The 21,574-nt window shown below is 47.5% G+C and overlaps 1 protein-coding gene across 10 annotated transcripts in view; it reads left to right on the top strand.

The window, feature by feature from the left end:
- Gas7 (growth arrest specific 7) overlaps window positions 1–21,574 on the top strand; it is a 235,109-nt gene that overhangs the window by 177,777 nt on the left and 35,758 nt on the right. For 5 of the 10 annotated variants that reach the window (XM_048798067.1, XM_048798069.1, XM_015504483.2 and 2 more), the window contains exons 4-5: window positions 12,023–12,108; window positions 20,981–21,034. In XM_048798067.1, coding sequence (XP_048654024.1) covers window positions 12,023–12,108; window positions 20,981–21,034 — 140 coding nt within the window. The remainder of the gene's footprint in view (window positions 1–12,022; window positions 12,109–20,980; window positions 21,035–21,574) is intronic. The other 5 variants (XM_048798068.1, XM_048798072.1, XM_048798074.1 and 2 more) reach the window with 1 other exon arrangement.

The raw sequence follows: 21,574 nt of genomic DNA, 5'->3' as shown, positions 1-21,574 counted from the left end.
GAAAACCCACATTTGACGGCTTTCACCTTTAGGAGTTTAGCTGGTGGCAAAGGATGGTTGGAAATTTAAATGTTAATAGCTTGAACATGTGGCAGAGGGTCTATCTGGACAGGGGAGGGCACAATCTGCAGTGGTGACATCCTCATTGTCTGTGGAGGAGGAGGGGAGAGTCCTCAAAAAGTTCTCCAAACAAAGTAGTCAGAGGTGTAAATAATTTCCCTGAAGCAAAACAGGTAACTGAAGGAAGAGGGATTGAATAAGAGCACTCTGGTGCCAGGGGTCCAGAGCCTCACCTTGTCAGAGCAGCAGTCTCTGGGTACCGTCTGCCATTGACATACCAAAAAATAAAACCATGAGATTATGGGTAGAGCCACCACCCTGGCATGAAAGAGCTCTTGATGTGCTTGTTGGGTGAAGGAGGAGGCCTGCAAACCCTGGACATGAAAGTCTTGGCCAGCAGAAAGACTCAGAACTTAAAATAATAGAGACATAACCTCTAGGGAATCAAGCAAGGCTTTGGAGAGGTGAGTGACTATTTTCTGCTAAGTATTTTTTCTTTTTTCTTTTTTTTTTTCTTTTTGTTTTTGTTTGTTGGTGCTTGGGATGGAACCCAGGGGTGCTCTACCACTGAGTTCCATCCTCAGCCCCCTATTATTATTATTATTATTATCATCATCATCATCATCTTTTAAGACAGGCCCTCACTCATTGTTGGGTCTGGCCTCAAACTTGCCATCCTCCTGCCTCAGCCTCCAGAGTTGCTGGGATTACAGATGTGCACCACTCTGCCCAGCAGTTTTTGAAATTTTGAAATCTGTATTGAATTTAAAATATGTACATATATGTGTATGTGTATAAGTGATACACACACATATACACACACATGTGTATTTTTTTTCTTTTTTAGTTACAGTAACTGTTTTTAAAAGGAACTTTGTTGTGCACAAGGAGAATGAGACATTCGTTGCTGGTTTCCTAGGGGAGATGGCAAGTGGTTCATTCTCAGACCAAGAGCCCAGAAATGGGCCCACGGAGCCTTTGTAGCTGCTGTGTGACAACAGGCAATTCCAAACCACTGCCTTCTCTTTCCTTGTTGTTCTCTGGGCTTTCTTGACAATAGAAATGCCAGCGTGAATGATGGGAGGTGTGGCCCTCTTTCGTGGCTGGCTCTAGGCCAGCTGAATGCTAGAAAGAAAACACAGCCCCTTCTTCTGGCCTGAGTGGTCCGGGCAGTAGTTGAGGACAGCTCTAGGGCCAGAGGGAAGCTTGGCCTGTGGGAGTGGCAGGGTGGACACCTGGCTGGTGGGGCTGGTCAGGCTCTGCCCTCTGAGTCCCTGGGATCACCTCTCCAAAGCCAGCTCTGCTCCAGTATCCACAGGCAGCTGAAGGAGAGTTGGAAGGAGCTGGCTCAGAACCCTGGCCAGAGACCCCGGGTTTGCAGGCCTCCTCCTTCACCCAGCAAGCACATCAAGAGCTCTTTCATGCCAGGGTGGTGGCTCTACCCATAATCTCAGCAACCCTGAAGGCTGAGATAGGAGGATTCCAAATTCAAGGCCAGCCTCAGCAACTTAACAAGACCTTGTCTCAATAACAAATAAAAGGGGCTGGGATTGTAGCTCAGTGGTGGTACGTCCCTGGGTTCAATCCCTATTCCCCCTCACCCCTACCCCCCCATAGACAAGAGCCCTCTCTGCCCAGTGCTGAGCTGGTACTGAGCCTCTAAGGAGGGTGATATGGTGGAGAGAGTCAGATTCAGCAATGCATTGCCAAGGTGGCCCAGGCTGGACAGTGTGGACAGTGACTCTTCCCCTTCTGCTCTCCACTCCAGGGCTCGAAGGCGGCCAAGTCCACAGAATCTTGGGCCCATCGGGTGCTCTGGGGAAAGGGGCTTTGTACTCAAGTTCAGACTGGAAACTTGTCCCAATCTTGGCTTACTCACAACAGGCCCTAGACACTCTAAGTTCTAATCTCAACTCCAAGGAGACTTTGTCTTCCTGGAGACATACGGCAATGTCTGAAGACATTCTTGACTGTCACTATAGCAGGGAGGTACCCACAGGCATCTGCTGGGTGGAGGCCAGGCCTGCGGCTAAACACCCGGTAGTGCACGGGGAGGCCCCACCGAAGAGACTGGAGACTTTGGATGAGGAACCCGAATGACAGTGGTACCCAGGGTAGGAAGCTTTGCTCTCAGGTGACTCAGGACATCAGTTCAGTGCTGGTAAGTCCCAAGCCCAGCACCCAGCAGGAAGAACTTGTCCTTGATCCTAAGGCCCATCTGTTGACACGCCCCTACATTTTAGTATCTTGGACATCAGACACATCGAGGCATCAACATCGTATATCCTAATTGAACTGGAGACATCTTTTTTTCTGTTTTAAGCATACTTAAAAACCCGGGTGCGTCTAACACTCAATGGCATTTTAGATCTGTGAGATGACAACTTGTTAAACCGTGGCCTTGGGCTCTTTGCCTCTCCCTGCAGGGCCTCTGCTTTCCCCATTCACAGATTCTGAGCCAGAAGGAGGGTCCTGGCTGAGGGCCTGGCCAGCCCTCTTGGCTCACGAAGGCTCAAAGCTTTCTACCCCGGGGCTTGAAGATGTCTCTGTGACTCCATCCACCCACCGGGATGAAAGGGAAGAGAACCCACCAGTCAGGCAATAACAGAATTCAGGATATTTTGACGTCTTCCTTACCCATTTTTGAACCTAAATTTCATAATAAAGAATAAAGTAGTAGCCACATTGGTATTTCTCCCTGTAGGGCACAGCTAATTTTTTTTTCTCCCCACCCCCCACCCTAATTTCTTTCCTCATTCAGTTTTGCAGACAGCTTTCAAGAGGCTGAGTTTTCTTCTGGCAAAAGAAATAGAGATGCAACAAAGATACGATGTTGTTTCAAGAATCTCAATTCCCAGCCAGGCCCTGTGGGGATGGGATCCCAATGACTCAGGAGGCTGAGGCAATAGGATCGCAAGTCAGAGGCTAGCCTCAGCAACCTAGAGAGACCCTCAGAAATTTAGCAAGACCCTGTCTCAAGATAAAATAAAAAGGGCTCGGGACCTGTGGCTCGGTGGTAGATGGCCCCTGGGTTTGATCCCCAGTCTGTAAACAACCATCACCCCACTGCTCTGCATTCTTGGGCTGGGGGGGCGGGGGGAATGTTTCTCCCAACCCCCACCCCCTCTGGGTTAGGGGAGGGGCTTGTGTCTTGGTCTCTTTCATTTTGTGAAAGCCACTTGGTGCCACCTTCTCATTCCAAAATATGCGAGCTGTTGTTCTCGGGAACAGGAATCTGGCAACCCGACAAGACAGACACACTGATTTCTGCTCCCAGGGAACCTAACAAATGGGGCAGTTGCAAACAAGCACATGCACAAAATATGCCAGATATTCCTTGCACGTTCTGATGTAAAGAATGTGACAGAGAGTGACTAGGGAATCAGGGAAGGCCTCCGTGAGGAAGTGACATTTAGGTCAAGGTTTAGGGACAATGACAAGATGGATGTGTGTGTGTGTGTGTGTGTGTGTGTGTGTGTGTAAGGGGGGAAGGTTCTGGGCCATGCACCAGCTAGTGCAAAGGACCTGAGGCAGGATCAAGAGTGGTAGGTTTGAGAACTGAAGGTGGGCCCCTGAGCCTGTCTGGAAGGCGGGGACCAGCTGGGGGTGGTATGTAGATGAGGAGGGGTTTGGGTTTGGTGGGGGCGGAGCCGGTCAAGCCTGGTAAACCTGAGGAATGTGCTGGGATTTCATTCACCAAGTTGTGGCTGGGGAGCTAATGCTATAGAGTTGTGCTGTCTGCCCAGGAAGCTGTCAGGCTGCACTTGGCTGTGTTAAGACTCTTCTTGGTTAGCAGGAGTGGTGAGGGGGGATTACCTGCAAAGTGGGGGTTAGAGCTGTGTGGAAAACCCAGCCATGTGTCCTGACCACAAACCTCCCCTCTGGGGGCTCCCGAAGGAGAACGTGGAAACACAGGTCAGGAAGAATGTCCCTGGGTGTGCAAAGGAACCTCTCCAAACCCGCAGGAGGCAGATCCTTTTGCAGTGGGCTTCTGAGAGGGATTGAAGGACCACCCTTGGCGGGGCTGGTCCCTTCTTGGTGCAGATGTGTTGGATGTTGCTAAGCAAAGCCAACCAGGTTACCAGGTGGGGAGGGAGAGATCTGGAAACATACCCAACCTCTGCATTCCATTCCACTCTTTGAATGGGGCGAGCACTGGCTGGGGCTTTGCCTGCGTCCCCCCACCACCACCCTGCGTTTAATGTCAGCAGAGTTATGGAGCCATGTCAACTCTGTAGGGTCTTTTTTTTTTTTTTTCCTGGCCAATGCCAGGATTTCTCAGTGAGAAGGAGTAAAAACCACAACAGAAATCTTGCGATGCTCTTCAGTAACCGCTGCAAATATGAAAAACCCATCTCTGGGCTCGTGGCACATGCACCGTGGAAATATTGATTTGTAGAGAAAGAAATAGTAACAGGCCGAGGGAAAGAAAATGTCAGTGACAAATGAGGTTCTGGGAATGTCACATGTGAGTCACCGAGTAGAAAGAATGACAGTCCCCAGCACTGTTGTCCCGTAGCACAGCGTGTGACCACAGAAACGGTCCATGTTGCTATCCAACAGGGCAGTCTCTGGCTGCACATGGTTATTGGGTACTTGGGATGTGGCTAGTGTCGATTTGACTTAATTTAATAGCTTTTTAAATTTGGAGGATAATCTTATAGAAGAGTGGTGAAGACAGTCCAGGGAGGCCCTATTATGTTCCTTTTCTTAAAAAAAAAAATTTGGGGGGGGGGAGGTTCTGAGGATGGAACCCAGGACCTTGCATGTACTAGGTGATCACTCTACCACTGAGCTGTACCCCAGGCCTCCCTGTGTACTCTTTGCTCAGTTTCCCCTGTTAATGTCACCTATGACCCCAGTCCACTTGTCATAATTATGAAATTAACATCACACTTTACTATTAACTCAACATGGGGCCTTATTCAGATTTCATGTTTTTTTTCCACTAATTTCCTTTTCCTGGTGTAGGATCCAATCCTGGCCATCGAGTTCCACTTAGATTTTATTCGAACCTGATTTGTCTGAGTTTAAATAGTCAGCTGTGGCAGTGGCAATTCACAGACGATTTTACTAACTGTATCCCACAGAGCAAATGCGGAGAGGGAATTCTCTTCTGAGCCTCTGAGCCCAGGATGCGCATTGAACTTGATTTGAGTATTTCTTAAGGATACAGGGAATGTCGTTTTTAACTGAACTTGCCCTGGCAGGGGTTTGGGGAGGTGTTTCAGAAAACCGGGTTCAGGATCTGTTTTTGCCTAGCTATGGGAATGAGTCCAGCCAGAGCTCCAGAGAACCCAGATGAAAGTGCAGAGAGCAGGTGCCTTTGCAGAGGCCCAAGATCAGGGAGGACCTAGCTAGGAGCACCAAGAGCCAGCCAGGAAGATGCACAGACAGACAGCTGTGCTTGTCCTGATCAGACGCCCTGGGGGAGGGGCTGCAGCATCCAGGCCCTTCCCCTCAACTACACCTTCTGCCCCAGATCAGGAAGCCTTGACCAGCTCACCTGTCACCTTCACAACCACAGACCCTCTCTCATTGCAGAATTAGCAAATGGTCAGGCTCAGAGTGGCTTCCACAGCCCTAAACCAGAGATCCCTGTTGACTTCTGAAGTTGCCCTGGTGTGCAACCCTGTTTTGGAAAGGGGCATGCTTCTTCCTTTAGATGCTGTGTTCCTGTGGGCTGGGGCTCTAGGGACTCTACAGAGACCTGTTGAACCTTTGATGCCCCTGGAGCATAGCCCCAGGTTTGCAACCATTCACAACCACAGGCAAACATGGATTGACGGGTCCATCTTGGGGAGCACAGTCTACGTCTTAGCCAGGGACGATGGTGAGGTCCAGGGAGCCAGACCAAAATTATCGCAACAGAAAGCTGTTTGGGTAAAACTGCTCCCCAAAATGCACCAGGGTAGACAAACACTGAATGCTCTGGACGTGAGTGCAACGGAAGGGGAACCTTCAGGGCCTCCCAAGACACAGTACCAGGGGCAAGAGGCGTCCGTGGCAATCAGAACCATCAGAGATGCTGAGCGCACAACCAACCCCAAAGCTTTCCTGACTTCAGAGTCTGTGTCCCCACAGCCGCAGCTGTGTTTCCCAAAGTGGGCTCCAGGGCAGTTCTGCTCTACTGCCCCAGATGGGCTCTGTGTCTGCATAACACCTGGAAGTGCCTGATGCACATTGATGCTTGTGAGGTTCATGGTGCACATCTGTGTTTTAAAAGGCCTACTGTGTGTGAACGATTTGGACGTGAATCACGCAGGCCTTTGTCCTAAGCTTTTTGGACCATAGGACCCTAGCCCTGACCTTTACTGCTTAGTATTTGCAATAAACACCCTGCAAATGTAGTGCTCTTGATGACAGCTGGGAGAATGTTCTGTTCCACTGTTTTTAATATACGATGATGGGTGGATGGAAGGAAGGAGGGGAGGAAAGGAGAGAGGATGGGTGGAGGGAAGGAAATGCACCAGGGTAGACAAATTCGGAATGCTCTGGAGGTGAGTACAAGCTCTAGAGGTGAGTGTGACGGAAGGGGAATCTGCAAGGCCTCCCAGGACACAGTAGCAGGGGAGCAAGAAATGATAGATGGGTGGGTTTCAAGAACCATGGCCTAAGAACTCCAAGGAGGGGTAAGAGGGTGTCAGGGACAGATTTTTTTTCTCTTTTAAAATTATTTTATTTTGAGACAAAGTCTGGCTAAGTTGCTTGGAGCCAGGTGCTGAGGCTGGCCTTGAACTGGTGATCCTCCTCTCTCAGCTTCCTGAGTTGCTGGGATTGCAGGTGTGCACCACCATGCCCAACTTTGAGTAACTTTTCTAATGTTCCTTCTTCTCCCCGTTTTTATTTACTTCCTCCCACCTTGACCTCCTTTTCCTCCTTTCTGCCCAAATATCTGTCCCCTCCTATCAGCTTAAATCTCCCAAGCACTCTCCTTATCTGTCTGACAGTCCATGAGGAGCTGTGTGCATGTATGTGTGTGCACCTGTGTTTATATTTACTTTTGAAGTTGCCAAAGTTACTACAGAGAGTTTTTGTTCCCCTTTTTTTTTAACTTAAAAAAGCCTGAGTTTGGCATTTTGCACTCCTTATATCCCCAATCTAATTATGTTTCTTAGAGTTATGAGTGATCCTTGACCAATCTTACTTCTCCTGGAGGCCAGAGGTCTCAGAAGCCGAAACCCCCCACTCTGGCCCCATTTGCTCTGTGGCTGATGCTTGGTGAGTTAGGAGCCCAGAGGATGAGGAAAGACAATTATGATCTTCTGGGCCTTCACTGCTCTGATCTCCACCCATCAGCTTTCTGAACGTGCCTGGGAGTGTTTAGAGCGAGATGCAACGAGACAGGTTGTCAGAGGAGAGCCGCTGTGTAGGGAGCAGTGGTTGAATGGAAAATTAGTTTTTCTTTCCTGGTAATTGTTTTGACATAAGTAGTAATTAGCCAACAGCTAACAAGACCAGAACTGGAGAGAGAACAAGAGATTGGATTAGGAGCAGGGTGCCCCTGCATTTAGTAGTCCCTGGCCATTCTTAGTCTACCCGACTAGGAGCCTGGGGGTGCTGGGCTGGGAGACTGACAGCAGCCTATTGGGGGTGCACTTTGAGGTCCTGTGAAGGGGGCAAGTTGGGGTCAGGACAGCCTCTGCCCTCAAGGAGCTAGGAACAACCTTGGTTTTCAGGGACCCAGGGTCATCAAAGACAGTGACATTACATGCCCCGATGAAAACGTGTGCGTTTCATTTCCATAGACTGAACTCTGGTTCTGTTTTGCATTATCTTTCTCTGGTTTTAGGATCAGGGTGATGTTGGTCTTGTACAGAGGCTGGGAAGCCGGCCACATTTCTGCGCTCTGGTACGGTTTGTGCCTGGGTGTTTCTTTCTTGAAAGCCTGAACAAATTTGCCTATAAAACCGTCTGGGTTCAGTGCCTTTGATAGGGAAGTCCTTTTTCAAAGATTTGGCTCTTTGGGGCATTTCTACTGTTCCTTGAAACCATGTTGATAATTTGAATCTTATGAAAAGTTTGTTTTTTATTAGCATAGAATTAGAAATCATATGCTCCTCCATTTAAAAAAAAAACTCTACTATATTTGTTACTTTTATCTGTTCTGGTTCCCAATTCTGAGCATTTGTGGTCATTCCCAATTTAAGCTGGCTCATTGCCTGTTTTCATTGTGATTCTAACCCCTCCCCGCTACCCATACACACCACACACACCAGACACAAGACCACATCATACACACACCAAATATACACACACCACTCCATATAAACACCATACACATATATCACATACATCACACCACACCACACACCACACACACACCACACCATACACACACACAGCATACACACACACACCACACCATACACACCACACACACATCCCACAACATACACACCACACACATATACCACATAAACCACATGCACTACACACACACCATACACACCACACACATACACCACACCACATACATCACACACACACATACCATACACATACACCACACACAGACAAGACGCATACATACACCACAGACACCATACACCACACATACCACACACACCACACACCAAACACACACACCACACACATACACCACACCACACACATTACGCACCACACACATTACACACACACACCATACACATACACCACACAAAGATAACACACATACATACACCATAGACACCACACATACCACACACACCACACACCAAACACACACATCACATACATACACCACACACATACACCACATATCACACCACACACATTACACACCACACACATTACACACACACATACCATATACATACACCACACAAAGATATCACACATACATACACCACACACATAACACCTACACACACCACCCACCCACAGCCAGCGCTGGGTTGCTGATGTCACCCCGTTTCCTCACTCACTAATTCATGTTGATATTCCTTTGTTTTATTTTGTTTGGCCTTTTATACTTTACTAAAATCTGAAGTTGAATGTTCATTCCATTGATTTTGATTCCTTTGGGCTTGGTGATGAAATAATCAGGCTAGGGACCTTCCTCCCAAGGATGACGCAGGCTTTGTCCCACTGGTATTTATGTTTTTCCTTATCATTTTCTAAATTTTGCATACTTACAGTCTTCCATTCTCTTTCCACCTGACGTCACTTATGAGGACATTTTCTTAATTTTCCAAGTGTGTGGGAGTTGGGAGATTGGGAACTTTGTCTATCTCTTTTTTTTTAATTATTAATATCTACTTTTATTGCTTTCTGATCAAAGAATGCGGCTTGTGTTTTCTATGCCTTTGATCATTTATTGACAGTTTATTTGTGGCTTACCTATGGCCAACATTGTGAGTATTCCATGGCTACTTGGAAAAAGATGCCATCTTTCTTTTTTACAGGGTCTGCTGTTTGATACGTCTACTTCAATCAGCCTTTTAAATTAAATTATTCGGATCTTACTTCTTCTTATTCCTGTTTACTCGTCCATCCCAGACTGAGAGCAATGTCCTGAGGTTCTCTCCTGTTGTCTTGGAACTTTCTAGCATTTGTGTCTTACCCCTGTGGGCTCCATGCTATTGGATTAGTGAAATCTCTCCAGTGTGATGGGATAGAGTTCTCATGGGTCCAGAGCCTCCCTGGCATAGCTTTATGCCCACCTGAGCAGAGTCCCCCAGTACCCTTGGCACCCCCCTGATGGAGCCCTGGCTTCCTCCTCTTAAACTGCCTTTTCGCCTGGATTGATGTGATTGGCATTGATCGATTGATGGATTCTTCTTCCCCAAGCCACTGCACTAGGACCGTGCTCTGTACCAGTTTTCTCTTTTCTTGGTGTGTACGTGTCCACCCTTCAGGAACATGGACAGACCCTGTGCATCTGGGAGAAGCCAGCGGCCCACCTGCACCATGCTGAGTGTGGCCTTGCTAGCAGAGGGCCCTGGATTTTCACTGCCAGCTTAGAGAATGGAGGACCTCCCCCAGTGTGGGAAGGGTTCCTCCTGACATGGTCCTCACCATCCTAGTACCCATGGTTTCCTTCCAGCCCTGGCTGTTCCATTTTGGTTGGATATCCCTTATCTAAAGTGCTTGAACCAGAAATATTTTAAATTAGGGATTTTTTTTTAATTGGAATATTTGCATATATATAATGAGATATCATGGGGATGGGATCCAAGTCTAAACACAGAATTCATTTATGTTTCGTACACACCTTATACACGTAGCCAGAAGGTAATTTTATGCACTATTTTTCATAATTTTGTGCATGGCACAAGTTTCATGGGGTGGAATTTTCCACTCGTGACATCACGTGGGCACTCTAGTAGGCATTTTGGATTAGGGATGTGCAACCTGGAGTCAATGTTAGTGACTTTTAGCCATTTTCTCCTTGACTTCCTGCCGTATTGAAGAGCTTTCCCAAAAAGAATTGTGACACCAGTTATATATCTTGGGACATCAGTGGGTATGTCTTCCCCCAATTCTGACCTGCACTATCTATATGTGTTGGTGCTAGTTCCAAACCCAGGACATAAGGCTGGATGGCTTTCCTGGTCTCCAGAGGTTGTTCAAACTGGTGGTACACAGGGATTAAATTCAGGGAAAAAATTCCCCGACGTCCCCATCTCTCTCTATTCTGTTTTAATGAAGTACTTCATTACCCACAGATATCCCTTTTGCAATTATCGCCCTCATGGGACTGTCAACACCAGAAAAGTAGTTTTGGAGACTCAATAGAATTACCCTCTAAGCTCAGGTAACTGTAGCCAGGAGAGAGCCACACCACCTCTGGGAACTGTGACTATCTGGGTCCCAGGGCCAACTCGGGATGTCAGGATCATGCAGCAGCATTGAGGGCCCAAAGCTGGCCAAGCGTTGGTGCCACAGAGATCAGACATTACAAATCAGGGCTCCCCTGCCCCTACTTGGAGAGCAGGTTTATCCACACACATTGGGAGAATGAGAAGTGTCCCCCAAGAGGCATATGTCCGTAGGGGGTAGAATTTTAGAGCCTCTGATTATTTTAATTTTAGCAATAATAAGATTTGAGAATGTCTATATATGATTGCCTGGCTAGTAGTTGGCAGAGCCAGATTTCATACCATCTAGTCAATCTAGTTATCATTCCGTCCCAGGGGTTGAGCATCCCTAGCCCCCAACTCTAAATTCGGAACCTTTTTGAACATCCCAAGACTTCTGGATGTTGGAACTTTTCAGATTTTGAATTTTGGGGGTTAAGGATGCTCAACCAAGGTTGAGGCAGGGGGATCTCGAGTTCAAAGCCAGCCTCGGCAACAGGGAGGCACTAAGCAACTCAGTGAGATGCTGTCTCTAAATAAAATACAAAAAAGGGCTGGGCATGTGGCTCAGGGGTTGAGTGCCCTGAATTCAATCCCTAGTACCTCCCCAACCCCTCCCACACACACAAAAAAAGGATGCTCAATCAGTGTCTAAAGTCTATGCAAGTATTTCAAAACCCGAAATCCTTCTGGCCCAAGCATTGCAGATCAGGGATACCCAATCTGTACCTACATCACACTGTTCTGAGGGTGGAGAAGTTCTTTAGAGAGAAAGGCAAGATATTATAAGAAGGTAATGAAGGGGCCACCTGACTCCACAGAGAGAAAGATGTGACCTTTGACCAGAACCCAAGACTGCAGCTGATTGGTGGCCTTGGCCACTGGATTCTATGACCTCGCCTCTTGTTAAACACCCTCCTGAAAAGAAATTCGGCCCCCCTGACCATTCAGTAACTCGGGTGCTATGGATTAGACAGAAGTTTTCGAGCCATTTCCAGCTCCGCAGCTAACCATGAGATCCTGAGAGACCATCTTAGCCATGTGAGGGCCTCCCAGAACCCAGGGAGTGGTGGGAGAAGGGACTGGAATGGCCAAAAGTCGAAGGTGCCTCTTTGTGGCCCCCTCACAGCATCTGAGCCGTGTCTCTGTCCCCGCAGTGAATGGATACCACGCATCAGGGACCCCAGCGCACCCTCCAGAGACTGCCCACATGAGTCTCCGAAAATCCACCGGTGATTCCCAGGTAAGGGGTCCCGTTGAGGGAGGCCTAGGAAGGGGCCCAGGAAGGGTTCGTTGAGAGGGGGATGTCCATGGGAGTCCATGGCTCCAGCCCAGTTCAAACTCCTAGGTGGAAAGTGACTGGTACATCCGGGGTATTCTAGAATTTCCTGATGGGCAGAGGGTTGGATCATTGGCGTCTGTTTTCTAGACCATGAGGGTGGTTTGGAAGAGGGGGTGACAGGGTTCTAACTGTCAGGACAGAGGGCTCCATTCTTCTGGCTGCATTCCTGACACATACAGCCCAGGTTTCTCTTCACTTTTAGAGTGTGGGCAGGCGAGCCATTCTCCCTTTGCATCTCTTGTCTCTCCCATCCCCAGAGGTTACCCACAATGGAGTTGATTAGTACAATTCGATCATCTCACTTGCTGAGCCATCGTAGAGATAGCTAGAAGACAGAAAGCATTGGCAGTGTTTCACAATCCCCAAACCACTTTCTCATTCGCTGTCTCGGTTGACACTTGTACAAGGGCACGAGGTAGATGTCAGTACCATTCCCACGGTGTATGAGACCACGGAGGTGCAGACCGGTGAAGTGACTTGTGCAGGCTCACGCGGTGACTCAGGTCAGGCTGGACCTGAAACCCTGCCTGTGGTTTCCCCAGTGGTTCTAAAGCTGCTCTAAGAGGCTGAGGGCTAGTCTTAACTTTGTCTATCCACAAGTTATCAAAAGAAGAGGTTTTTCAGTGAACCTTCCAAATTCCACCAGGCTTTTTTTTTTTTTTCTTTTGGAATTAAAATGCTAGAACCCAGGGGTGGTGACAATGATGATGACTGAGGATGATTATGACGATAACATTGCTGATATTGACAAGAACAAGAGCTGCTTATTCAGTGGCTTCGATGTAGCAGCCAGTGAAAGAAAAAAAAACCCTTGTGCTCTCCTGGTCCCCATCAATTAAAATGTGACACTCCTACACAGGCAAGAGTGTTAATTTTGGGAAAATCATTAAGTCCTTCTCAAGAGGCTGAGCGTTGGCTGGGCTCAGGTTCAGTTCAGTTAGCTCTGGCAGAGAATTTGGACGGGTCAGGACTTCTTAAATTGGGAATGATGTCTGAGTCTTCTGGGCCTCTTGTTAAAAATATAGATTCTGATCCAAGAAGTCTAGGATAGGGCAGGTATTTTCAGCCATCCCCCAGGCAATGATGATGATGCTGGGGACTAAGCATGAGTAGTAGGGATCTAGGCTTAGTCAGTAGTACACAGAGATGTGTCTGTCCTGCTCACACCCACTGCTCATAACACCTGGATTTGTGTGTTTGCTGCTGAGCTCCCAAATAGCCTCCCCCAAAACTCTGTCAGTCGGCTGTAAGGGAAACTCGTCATCTGACTTGCAAGTGTTTTCTGAAGAAATCAGATTAAGTTCTGCTTGTAGGGTTTTTGAATTTCATTTTTGCTTTTTGTTTGTTTTTGGTACTGGGGATTGAACCCAAGAGTGCTTAACCACTGAACCACATCTGCAGCCCTTTTTATTCTTTAAAATTTGAGACAGAATCTTGCTCAGTTGCTCAGGGCCTCACTAAATTGCTGAGGCTGGCTTTGAACGTGTCATCCTCCTGCCTCAGTGTCTTAAATTGCTGTGGTGTGCCGCCACCACACCTGGCTGCTTATAGTTTAATAGCAAGAAAAAAAACACTGGTGCTACCCTGAGCATCATCAGGAAGAACATTGGAAACAGCTCCTCATTCTTCCTTCCCTACATGACTCCCTCTATGCTACGAAGTTGTTACTCAACCATTTCAGAAAATGTTGACTGGCATAACTAATTTATAACTCAGAATCTGATTTCATAGTGTGAATCATAAGCCTTTGACATAGGAATTTCTCTTCCAGAGTCTGTTCTCGGAATATATTCAGGGATTCTGATTTAGGCTTCAAGTTGTTCTCTCAAGCATTATTTATAGCCCTGTAACATTGGACCTGACCTAATTGTCCAGCAAGAGGAGATGGGAAAATGGATTGTTATCCTTGACATCCAACCAGCCAGGGATACTGTGCAGCCATTCAGAAAGCATTCTTCTAAGAAAAATTCAATGATTGGTGGAAATGCTCACAATTTAACATCAAGTAGAAAGAGCAGAACACAAGTAATACATATCATTAGTCTTATTTGTAGGAAGAAAACCTACACTTATGTGAAGAAAGACGAGGAAAAGAAAAAAAAAAAAAGAACATTTATGATGGTTTTATCTGCATCTAAGACCATGGTTCTCCATCAGGGGGCATTTGGTAACATCAGGGAGACTTTTGTTTATTACAGGTGGGGACTGGGTGCTAATGGAATCTAGTGAGTAGATGCAGGGACATTGCTAAATAACCCAAGGTGCACAGGATGGCTCCCCACAGCAAAAGATCACCCAGGATGAAAATACACAAGTTATGCTGAATTTGCAAAGCCTTGGTCAAAAATCACGGGTAATTTTTACTCCCGTTACATTTTTAACTATGTCTCAAATTTCTTAAAATGAAAACATTTTATTTTTATTGAAGACATTAGAGGCTTTTGTTTTTGTAGTACTGGGGATTGAACTCAGTCACTTTACCACTGAACTACATGCCCAACTGTTCTTTTATTTTTTTGAGACAGGATTTCCCTGTCCTCACTGCCCCGGAACTTGCAATCCTCCTGCCTCAGCCTCCCAAGTCACAGGTATTGCAGGCATGTGCCTCTGCACCTGTGTTACTACAGTTTTCTATTATAAAACATAAAAGCTGAAAGGGAGATACTAGTATCAGGGATTCAGTTCTTTTAGGCTGTGAAAGGGTAACATTTGAATATGAAAGGTACTACTGTTTGTCCTAGTTTGTGATCCTACAGAGTTGGTCATCCAAAAAGGCGCTAAAGGCTGAACATAAAATTTTAAGGTTTGGTTTTTGCAGATGGTACTGCCAACAATGGATCCCTAAGTATACCATCTTGTCTAGCATGCAGGCTGATTCACTCACACCACCCCAGGCTGTCAATCATAACTCGTAACAACTACACTGAGTTATTGAAACATGCATCAATGAACCAACAAAGGAACACACACCCATTTAAGAAGCAAGGTGTGGGGTAGGTACAGTGGTTTGTTCAAGGTTACAGAGCTCAAACTAACAAACCCCAGAAAGTGTTGTATTCACCTTCTGTCACCTGCTAATTGCCCCTCACTGAGCAGGCTAATGGAGATTAGCATGCTGCGGGGAGGAGGGCATACCTAATTTTCATGGAAACCAGGAGTATGTATACACCATGCCCTGTCATGAGTAGATCCTATGCCAAGTGCCCCAGTGGCTCTTGAGGGTCCTGCCCCTTCCTATGCCCAGCCTGGGCACACTTGCATGGGTGGGCACAGGTGGTGGTGATCTGGTGCCACCCAGTGGAGAGTTTCAGTAATGCAACCCTATTGCAGTGCACGGAAGGTAAATGGAGACCTCCTGACTGGGAGGAGGGGTGGGGGATCAAAGGCTAATAGTTTTGCCAGCCTTTGCCCACCCATGGACAGGTCCTTTTGTGATCCATTTCTCAGTTGTTCTGACTTGCCATGAACTTTTCCAGGAAGACCCAGGGAAAAAAGAGAATGGGACTTGGGACGTGGACACTGAAGGGACCCATTGAAGACTGAGTTTAAGGTGGAAGGTGGGGGGGTACGGCATGTCTGCCATGCTCTACCTCCCTGCCAATTTGGTACCGCATGTTCCACTGAGCATTTACATCTTTGCCAGGCACAGAGATACAGAAGGATGTGGTGCTTGCCTTTATGAAGTGGGGGTCTGTAGATTTTATAATGATTATGTAATTTCAGCCGTGATAAGGGCTAGAGGAAATGTATGCTAGGTGGTGTGTGGGTGGGTGTGGGGGGGGACATCAGGAATGGAGAAAAGATACTTGATTGAAGACTGAAGTATGAGCTCAGCTTGGCTCGGCAAAGTGATGGGGTTAGGACCAAAGGAGGAGGACCCCAAAGATTATTTGTAGGGAGTAGGAATAGGGCTGTCAAGACATCTGGAACAGGGTCTTGCTGAGTCACTTGTGAATGGCCCACTGCCGTTTAGCAGGCAATTTGTATATGCCACACCCATCAGTCCTTACAAGAGCTGCCCAGGTACAGTCAGGACAGCATACTGGGGAGGGGTTTAAAAAATAAATAGAAAGGAATTCTCTGGAATTACAGATAAAGAAAAATTTAAACAGATATTTATTAAGGGAATTTGCATACTTTTGCACAAGTAGAGGTTACACTCTGGTAAAGTCCCACTGACCTATACCATTTAGCTTCAGCAATTGCTGGTGCTTGGCCTGTCTTGTTAATCTCATGTCATTTATGCTCTCCTCTGCACCCCTGATGCCTCTCCCCCAACTTTTAAAGCAAATTCCTGGCATATTGTTTTAAATAGAAATATTTCAAAATGTATCTCGAGCAGGAAAGACAACATAATGCCATTATAACATCTAAGAAAGTATAATATAAATTTGTGTACTAAGCCTGTGCATAAATTCCTTAGTTGTCCCCAGAAGGCTTTTCCAGTCTACTCTTCTCCCCAGTCCAGGATCCATTCAGTTTTCACATGTGGGCATATTGGCTGCCCTCCCTTGAGCCCATCTCTCTCTTTCTCTGTTTCTCTCTGTGTCTCATAAACAGCTTTGTCGGGATATAACTTACAGTATAATGCACTTATATTGTTATTAATATTATTATTTAGGTACTGAAGATTTAACCCAGGGATTCTTTACCACTGACCCAAGTCCCCAGTCCTTTTCTTTATTTTTTTTTTAATTTTGAGAATAGGATCTTGCTAACTTCTGAGGCTGACCTTGAACTTGTGATCCTCCTGCCTCAGCCTCCCGAGTCGCTGGGATCACAGGCATGCGTCACTGAACCCGGCTACGATTCACCCATTTAAAAACGTATAATCCGGTGGAATTTTTTTTCACATATTTACAGGGCTGTACAACCATAATCACAATGAATCTTAGAACATCTTCATCATCCCAAAGAGCATTCCCCCCCCCCCCCAACTCTTAGGCAAGCACTGTTCTACCTTCCCTCTCTGTGGATGTTCCTGTCCTGGACATTTCGTGTACACGGAATCATGCTGTTTACCGTCCCAAGTTGCTGTCTTCTTTCACTGTCCATGTTTTCCAGGGGGGGTCTGTGTTGTAGCACAGGTCAGACCTTCATTCCTATGGCTGGATGATACCCCTCATAGAGCTAGACCATTTTATCTATATCCTCACTTTAATCTCTCTTCATCTAGGTGGGTCCCTTATACAGTTTGGGGTTTTTTTTTTCCTTTTGTCTTTTCTAACATTGGCTTTCAGTCTATTTTTTGAAGAGTCCAGGTCAGTTGGCTCACAGAATGACCTACATTCCTGATCTAATTGTCTTTTGCTTAGAGATCCAGGTTAGGCGGTTTGGGCGAGGGAGCCACCAAGTAGGGCACACTGAGTTCTTATTACATCTTACAGGGAGGCACTGCCCAGGCTTGCAACCCTGATGGAGAGGCTGAGTTTGAGCTCTTGGTTAGCATGGTGAGGACCAGACTTCCCTTTCTAAATATGGCAATAACCTGTGGGGTGATACATAGTCACTGTCCTGTTCCCCAACTCTCTTCTCCCCCCAGGGCTTTGAACATCTGCAGTGATTCTGGCTTTAACCCCTTTTGACATTGGGGTTTCCACACGGTGATCTTATTGCTTGTGATTTTGATTGGCACTCTTCTGAATGAAGGTTCCTTCCTCCCACTTTGGAGTTACCATTGAAATCATTCATATTTCTGCTCAAAGGGGCCCAAACGTGGCCTGTGGGAGCCCCTTTCAGCTGGCTCCTGTGTCCCTTTGTTTTATCTTTGTGGATTTTTCTTACCTCCTTGCACAATAAGATGTTCCAGGTCTACCTTGCATTTGGAATTAGTCACTTTTCCAAGAAACTGGGGTTCATTTTAATAGGAAATAGTATTTAGAAACCAAATTGCAGCTGGTGAGTGTTTTCACTGTGGTGAGGGGTCATTCCTCTGGGTCCTTTCCATGGCGTACTACAAGGTGGGGGTGTGTATATATGATGTGCGTGAGTGTGTGTGTACGCACATCCACGATGATGCGTGTATGTGACGTGTAGATGTGTGTGAAGTTGGAATGAATAGTCCCAGGTCATCAAGGGCAAACACAGAGTCTGGTATGGCCTTGGGCATCCCCTGATACCTGATTCACACTGGTTGAAGTGATACACAGCTGATAGGGCAGAAATCAGGGGAGGTACTGACTCTCACACTTAGATGCATGATTTGTATTCCTGTCCCGGCCCAAGTTATAAAGGAGGAGGTGACCCATCTCATTCCACAGAGTCTTATACAGGTGATCCCAAAGTAAATGCTCATGGATGATGGGGATCTTTGTCGGCACACACACACACCCCACCCCACCCCACCCCACCCCCGCCGCAAGGGCTTTTGGAAAACAAGATGCTGTCTCAGGTCTCAAAGCAGAGAGATGGCGGAAAATAGAGGAAAGAATTATGCAGGCTTATTTTCCAATTTCCACAAGGTCTATTTACTAGTCTTGTGACCCTGGATGATGTAGCTTCTGCAAGCCTCAATATCATGGTCTGTAAAACAGATGAGAAGCCATGCAACTTGCTGGGGTTGTAGGATTAAATGAGATTAAGCCTGGCAAATGCCAAGCCTGGTACCTGCCATAATAAGCAAGCCCTCACTAGATGGTGGCTCTTGCAATGCTCCCTTCCCCTTAGTTATCTTTCTCCTCCTTCACGGCATCCCCAACATCATGGCAACCATATGCAGACGCAAAGACTATGGCCGAGGCTCCCAGGGCCCTGGTTGCTCCCCTTGGTGAGCTGCAGTGGCGATGGTGTAAAGTTACTCCATGACAGAGAGATTGCAGACCCCAGAGACTGCGCTCTGGTGGCAGGTATGTGCTTGGCCAGTGTCTGCGTAAGAGAGCCTGTGGAGGGACTTCTGCCCCTGTCTCTTCTCCTTGGTGGCCAGTACCTGGGGATCCTGCCATGTGGCCCCTGCCTGACTCCTCCTTCCTTGAGCAGTTTTGGCAAGTGCCCTGGAACAGCACTAATGGCATGGGGGAGGGTATGGGGTGAGCCAGCTGGATGGGTTGATGCCTTAAAAATGTCTACGGAAGCTCTAGTTGACCACAAGTCTGACATTGCCCCAGAGCCTTCTGGGGTGGTCAGGCAGTTACCCTAAGGAGAGGCATCTGGAGAAAACAACAGTAGGTGGATCAGATCAGTGTACCTCCAAGTGAAGTCTTCAGATTTTGTAGGAAAAGAACCGGCCCCACCTGAGACTGACCTGCTGGAGCAGCATGTCTGGGGGATGCGGTTGGTCCTCTATTTTGAGCAGGGACCTCAGTGAATTCTGAGACATCTCAAAGTTTGAGGACCAGTGGTGATAACCCATTATGCAGATGGTGAAACAGAGACTCATAGAGGTCAGGTTTCTTGGCTGGGGTCTCAAAACTAGTAAACAGTTTCTTGTCTGTGAAATGGATAGTCCTTAAGGTTCCTTTGCACTAAGCACTCCAAGGCTATCAGTTTTTTTGAGTTGACTTTATTTAAAAGCCCAGGTAGGACTATATAGCAGTCAAGACAGAGCACAGGCAAGAACTCACTAAAGCCCCATAGGCCTGTGTCATGGTTGGGCTCCTGAGGCTGGCGCTAACCCCCTCCTACACATGCTCATCTGACCCGGTGGTCCAGGGTTATGTTGACCTGGGGATAGGGCTGCTGGTTTCTTTGAGGCTCCCTGGAGAAGCCCCACTCTGACTCTCCTATCCTATTAAAAGTGACAGCCACTTCCTTATACTTGCCCAAAGATAGGGTAAATCTCAGTCTCAGCCCCAGGATGTCCAGAGGATGGCTATCCTCAGTGCCTTAGACTAAGCTGCTTCCCAGGTCACTATGTGACTCAAGATGGGGACACTACAGGTCCTGCCTGGGGACCTTTAGGGTTGAATTTCAAATGCAATTGCTGTTAGAACACCTGAGACCCAGGATTAAAGGTTCTCTTTAGGGTCCTAGGTTCTTATGCAGATGCATCTATGGCAAATGCATCCACACACACACACATACACACACACAAATACTGGCAACCTTTAATTTTCCCTCTGAGCACCATCCTAGAACTTTTGCAAGCTGCTGAGGACTTGTGGGCTCAGAGATACTTGGGACCCTGATTTTTCTTCTGGCAACAAGAAAAAATAAATAAAAAGTCAGTCCAAAAACGGACGCTCCATTCTGAAATTCCTCCCGGCTCCTGAGCTTGAGAGAGAGCATCAAGTCACGGAGGCGGCTGAGCAGCACCCCTGCACACGTTATGTGTTTAGGGTTTGATCTTTTGGACCTGGGGGTTTCTGAATAACGTGTCATGTGCTGAGTCCTCAGTGCCAGGAGGTCCTCCTCGGTGCCATCTGCTTTAACTCTTCACTCCCCAGTGGATTCTGCCCGTGCAAGCCGTGAGCCGCATGTGGAACCGGTTACCAGCAGAGGGCAGCGGAGGGGTTAACTCTCCAAATCACAGAATGAAGAGAAGAGGAGGGGAGACCTGGTTTGGAACAATTTTTCTCGTAGCCTGTGCAGGAAGCTTTCTCCACTTCGCCTGAGAGCCGGGCACAGGAGCAGCATGCGAGCTCAGAAATTTTCCTTTGTACCCTGGCCCAGAGCGTGGTGATGGGGGAGTTCACAGCAGGCTGAGCCTCCCTGAACTTCCCCAGCACAGGGCTTTCCACCAATCCCTCCACCCTCAGGGAACCTGAATGGGGGGGGGGGGGAATACCAGTCCAATATGGAGAAGAGCTTTGATGATGTTTCTTACCTCTCTCCCCAGAACCTGGGATCCTTGTCACCAGGCAAAAAGCAGAGCAAGGAAAACACCATCACAGTAAGTGGCTTCCCGCGGGGTGCTCCCAGGTTTGGGCAGCAGGCTGGGGCATTGGACCACAGCTGGCCTGTTGCTATGGCAACGTGGGCCGCCAAGCAGAAGTGATGGCCTGGGCCTGGAAACCGGAGAAGTTCCAAAAAGCTTGAATTGAGCTGAAGTTCTCCAGCGCCCCCTCCCCATTCTTCTGTCAATTTCCCATTTCCACCTTCTCTCCCCCGGTGAAGGAGTGGGAGGAGGGTTTGTTGGGGATGATGCAGAAGCCATTTCTGCGGGGCGGGCAGGGGAAGGTACGAGAGTGCGGGAGTCGGTTGAAGGGGGTGGACCATGCTGTGTGCAAGTGATGTGACGTGCAAATTACAGCCACGGCGGGGTTGCTTTTATGCAGGGAGACTTCTGGAAGATGTCAAAGTTAAAAGCAAGAGAAAGCGCCCTAAGAATAGAGTTCCTGGGAGTTCCTAATGAGAAGCAGGCAGCTTCCACTTAGATGGGCCAATCTGCTCCCCAGGGCTCTTCCGAAACCCACTGAGGGCCCCCCCCCCC

This window comes from Marmota marmota, unplaced genomic scaffold (assembly GCF_001458135.2).
Source record: "Marmota marmota marmota unplaced genomic scaffold, marMar, whole genome shotgun sequence".
NCBI lineage: Eukaryota > Metazoa > Chordata > Mammalia > Rodentia > Sciuridae > Marmota > Marmota marmota.
This window is presented reverse-complemented; position numbering and strand designations above follow the sequence as displayed.